At 54.4% G+C, this 5,373-nt stretch overlaps 1 protein-coding gene across 1 annotated transcript; it reads right to left on the bottom strand.

The window, feature by feature from the left end:
• Positions 1-266: 266 nt before the first annotated feature.
• LOC125534354 (cation/H(+) antiporter 15-like) lies at positions 267-2,978 on the bottom strand. The gene is made up of 2 exons (XM_048697608.1): positions 1,292-2,978; positions 267-1,216 (listed from the first exon to the last, which is right to left on the bottom strand). Exons 1-2 carry the CDS (start codon positions 2,976-2,978, stop codon positions 267-269), a joined length of 2,637 nt encoding a protein of 878 aa, XP_048553565.1.
• Positions 2,979-5,373: the final 2,395 nt, after the last annotated feature.

The following is a 5,373-nucleotide window of genomic DNA, read 5'->3' as shown; positions in this document are numbered from 1 at the left end:
ATAACTCTTTAATATGCTTAGCATCTTATCTTAGCACCGGTGCATTGTAAGAGGTCAATTTATCTGGTTCGAAGATTGATCACCTGGAAATTGTTGATGAGTAAGCCAATAATCCCACCGTTCATCACATAACAGAGCAGTACAATGCAGCTACAACCTCACACACTACACGAATCGAATCTGAAAGAAGAATACTGTTACACTCACTACAGGGACACGAAATCCCCCCAAATCACACAACAGCCGAAGACCCCTACGCGCGCGCCTCAGAATCCTACGGTGTCATTAGACCATCTGCTATCCCTCGTCGACGACGCCGTGCTCGCCCGGTACGCGCCGGACCGTTGGTTGGCGTTGCCCACGTACTGGCGCACCGGGTCGCTGCTGGGGGCGGGCACGGCCGCGGCCATGGGCGCGCCGACCACCACGTACTGCTGCACCACCAGCACCGACACCGCCATTGAGAAGTCTGACGACACGAGCATGTCGCCGATGGGCCCCAGCTCCGGCGACTCCATCCAGTCCTCCAGCGCCGCCGTCATCGGCGACCCGGCCTCGCCGGGGCGCCGCCCCACGATGTACAGCTCGTGCGCGCTGTTGTCCATGCCCCGGATGGCGGCCACCGTCTCCTCGCTGTTGGTCACCGGCCTGTCCGCGTACGTGATGGAGGGGTTGCCGTGGTTGCGCGCGCGGAACTCGCCCAGGTACTCCTCGTCCATCTGCAGCTCGCTCTTGCCCTCCGTGCTCGCGCTCATCGCGGCCCCGCGCGGGTCCATGCCGCCCGACGCCGCCGACCGGTAGGAGGCCTCGGAGAAGGACCGCGCCGCCGCCCGGTAGTCCGGCGGGAGGAACCGCAAGATGGTGAGGGCGACCCCGGGGTTCTCGACCATCCTCCACGCGTACGCGAGCGCCTCGCGGTCGTCGGGCCCGCCGAAGAAGAAGAGCGCCACGCGGTGCTCCGTCGCCATGCGCGCCGCGGCGGCGCTCAGGCCGCGGTCCACGAGGATGGCCACGGAGCACGGGGAGGTGGCCAGGAGGCTCTCGTTGAATAATTTGATGGAGGGGTTGATGGGCTCCATGCCGCCGTCCACCGTCTGCTGCTTGTGGAACGGGATCACGATGAGCGACACGTGCTTGTCCTCGGCCAGCACCGACACGTCGTCGTGCATGGTCTGGTACGGCGACACCGCCGCCAGCGTCTGGATGGACACGCCTCCTGTGTATACATGTTGTCATCTTCATTACTCATCCTATACTTTTTTTAATGGAGTTGGCAACTGTGTGCACTGACCGGTGAGCCTCTCGTAGTTCTCAAAGGCGTTGAAGATGTGCTCCGTGGCGGCGGGCAAGGCGGAGGACGAGCTTGTCCGGCTGGAGGAGGAGGCAGCCGCGGCGGCGAGCATGTTGGAGGCCCGGCCGGTGAGCTCGATGATGTGGAGCGCGTAGATGAAGATGGGGGAGCGCTTGGACGGGTTGGAGAGCTCCAGCAGCGACAGCACGGACGGCACGTTGCGGGTGGTGTGCACGCAGGCCAGCATGCGGAGCTCGCTGTCGTGCCGGATGAGCTGCAGGTTCCGCCGCTTGTACCCGACGAGGCGCCGCGACGGCCGGTACACGCCGGTCACCACCGGCGTCACCAGCGACGTCATCGCCACCGACACCAGCACCATCACCGCAAACGATTCGTCGTCCAGCACCTGCTTGTCCCTCCCGATGTTGAGCACGATCATCTCGACCAGCCCCCTGGTGTTCATGAGGAAGCCGAGCGCGATGCCCTCGCGGAACGGCATGGCGTAGAGCGCCGCGATGATGATGGTGCCCATGATCTTGGCGAAGCTGGCCATGACGAACACGAGCACCAGCAGGCCGACGGTGATGGGGTCGCGTATCATGCGCACGTTGGTGCGGAGGCCGCTCATGGCAAAGAAGAGCGGGAGGAGGAGCCCGGTGACGAAGTCCTCGAGCTTCTCGATCAGCGTCACGCCTAGCGGCGCGCTCGGGATGACCAGCCCGTAGACGAAGGCGCCGAAGACGGAGTGGATGCCGATGGCGTCGGTGCACGCGCCGGCGATCATGACGCCCGTGAGGATGAGGGTGACCTGCGTGTTGCTGATGCCGTCGCCCTCGGGGATGCTGCGGATGAGCCGCCACATCAAGGGGCGCACGGCGTAGAAGCAGAAGAGCACGAAGGTCACCCCAGCGAGGAGCACCCAGAGTGACGACAGCGCGGTGCTGTGCACCTCCGAAATGGAGATGGCAAGCGCGAGCAGGATCCAGGCGCACATGTCGTTGACGATGGCGGCGGACATGGCGGTGCGGCCGAGCTCCGAGTTGAGCAGCTTGATCTCGGCGAGGATGCGGGCGAGCACGGGGAAGGCCGTGACGGAGAGGGCGACGCCGAGGAAGAGCAGGAAGGAGGTCTGGTGCACGTTCCGGGACACCTGGTGCCGGAAAATGAAGGAGGTGGCGATGCCCATGCAGAAGGGCAGCGCCATGCCGGCCATGGCGACAAGCACCGCCTTGTCCCCGGACCGGCGGATGACGTCGACGTCCATCTCCAGGCCGACGAGGAAGAGGAAGAAGAGCAGCCCCAGGTGGGCCACCGTCTCGAGCGTGAGCAGGCTGCGCACGGGGAACACCAGGCTGGCCCACACCTCGCTGCGCCCGATCATGGACGGGCCCAGCACGACCCCGGCGAGGATCTCAGCGATGACGCGGGGCTGGCGGAAGGGGCGGAGGAGGACGACGAGGAGGCGGGTGGTGACGACGATGACGGCCACCTGGACGATGAAGAGCGGGAGGGAGAACTCGAGCGGGTTCACGCCGTCGCCCTGCCACATGCCGTTGGTGGTCATCATCATGGGCGAGTAGCACACCACCGGGTTGAACGCCTTGGTGGCCGTCGACGCATTGCTGTTCTGCGTCGTGGTGTTGACCGCAACCACGTCGACGTTCAGGGGCGCGACGGTGGAGGCCATCCTGGCGCATAGCACGGGCCCGGGGCGCTAGGCCGTCCTCCCGCGCGAGTCTGCTTCTGGGGAAGGAAGATGGCAGCTTGAGGCGCAGCTAGCTGAACGGGGGACGACGGAGAGAGACAGACGGGGGAAAGTGGTCACTTCCGTCGAGCTTTCCTCCCGGGGACTTCGGAGTTGCAGAGGTCAGAGGGTCTCTGATTTTTGACCGGTCACCTTAGTTTCTGAATCTACCACGAATTGTGAGGTTCACAATAAGGGTCGGGCGCATGCAGCTGCTGCTCACTAGTTCATCCTATTTCTGGCACCAGCATCAGCACGTGCATCGTGCTTCTAACTGAACCAAGGTGTCTATAATTCCTGGAAAAATTCAAATCCAGATTTACATATTTTACATGATACCATGATGCCACAGGACATAATTCAATTGAAGTATTCAGAGATTTTAGACACATATCTTGTGAACATTCACAAATGTACTCGAAATTTTTGGAATTTTTTAATTTTTCTTTTTAGTGGTATCACGGTATCATTTAAACGTGAAATTGTGTAGTAGTACCACAATATCATTTTTGTGTAGTAGTACCACGATATACATGTAGTGGTATTACATCTACTTCCTCCGTTCCAAAATATAAGTCTTTCTAGAGATTCCAATAGGTGACTACATACGGAGCAAAATGAGTGAATCTATACTCTAAAATATGTCTACATACATCCGTATGTTATAGTCCATTTGAAATGTCTAAAAAGACTTATATTTTGGAACGGAGGGAGTATTTCATTTCCTATAGGAAAAGAGATACCATTTGATTCAAAGGATACAAACTTTTTCATTGGGTCTAGGCTGAAAAAAATTCTTTTGAAATGTGAACGATTGGTTCCCATTGTACAGAGGAACATGAATCTGTTCCTACAAACCAAAGGCTCAAAAGAAATTTTTCCTACAAAATTACTATCCTTTAGAATTTCTATAAAATTCCCATAAACCAAAAGAGGCCTAAGCTCCATGGGGTTGGGAGCCCTCTCACTTAATTGAGGTCCCCAATTTGACATTCCATGCAGGATTTTGGCTGAGTCATGCCGTTGGTTTATGTGGAAGTTTTTGGCGATGGGTGTATCCCATTTGTAAGAGGTTGGGAGGTGTGGCTCGGTCCATGCAAGTGCATGAAGAAAACCAATGGGGAAAATAGCTGGTCGAAACAAGGGAAATACCCTTTGGTTCCTCGGTGTATATATTTTTTTTGATAAAGAGATCTCTCTCTCTCTCCAATTTCATATAGAAGAAACCACAATGTCTTCGGAACTACAAAGCCACTACCAACTACCGACAGAAACATTTGACAGCGCTATTACAAGGGCGGGAGCCATCCCTTCGTCCCTCCCAACAGCTGATATCAAACAGGCTACACACAACATAGACGCCAGGGCAAACCTAAAGCCCACATCCTGGTATATTTATTACATGTCCAAAAGATAAACAAAAAGAGGAGCATAAGAAGATGAAGCGGCGGTGAGAACTCCAGGGGGGGTCTTCATCATGTTTGGCCTCCAGGAGCAGTCAGTCTTGGCACTCCTGTCATCCATCCATGCGCTGCTTTGAAGATCTCCCAAGCCACCCGCTCAACCTGCCTTACGCCCTGCGTCATGCGCCTTATTTTTTCTTGGTTTTTCTGCAACACACACCAATCATGTAAGTTTTTAGTTATCATATTCACAGGCACACAGGGGTCTACTGCCCTGGTATTATCAAAGACCAATTTGTTTCTAAGCTTCCACATAGTCCATAGCATCGCAGATATGCCTACAGTTAAAAGACTTTTATCATTTTTATCAAATTTGCCAAGCCATACACCAAAAATGTTATTAACACTATCAGGAATATCATGCATACCAAACGAGCATTTCATAACCAACCATAACATTTTTGCAACAAAACAATGTACGAAGAGATGATCTATGCCCCCCCCCCACACACACAGAATGAGCATTTACCGTCACCTTGCCACCCTCTCTTTTTAAAATTGTTTGTAGTGAGAATGCTATCTCTCAACATCAACCATAAGAAAACTTTAATCCTAGGGGGCATTTTGGTTTTCCATAGAAAATTATAGGGATATTTGAGTCCAGTCTTAACTAAATGTCTGTAACATGACTTAACAGTATATTTACCATTGCCCATCAAAGTCCATCAAATTTTATCATTTTGTCCATCTAGAGTTACACTCTCACACACCTCCCTGATATGATCCCACAGTTCCAGCGACTCTCCCAATAGAGTTCTTCTGAATCTCACATTGCCAAGCCCATTTTTTAAATTACCACCACTGATTTGCTCTTATCAAAGCATATGTTGTATAAGTGAGGGTAGCTGTCTTTTAAGGACATTGAGCTGATCCAC

The sequence above is a fragment of the Triticum urartu genome, chromosome 2, assembly GCF_003073215.2.
Source record: "Triticum urartu cultivar G1812 chromosome 2, Tu2.1, whole genome shotgun sequence".
Lineage (NCBI taxonomy): Eukaryota > Viridiplantae > Streptophyta > Magnoliopsida > Poales > Poaceae > Triticum > Triticum urartu.
Note: the sequence above shows the minus strand (reverse complement) of the source record. Positions and strands in the feature narration are given on the sequence as shown.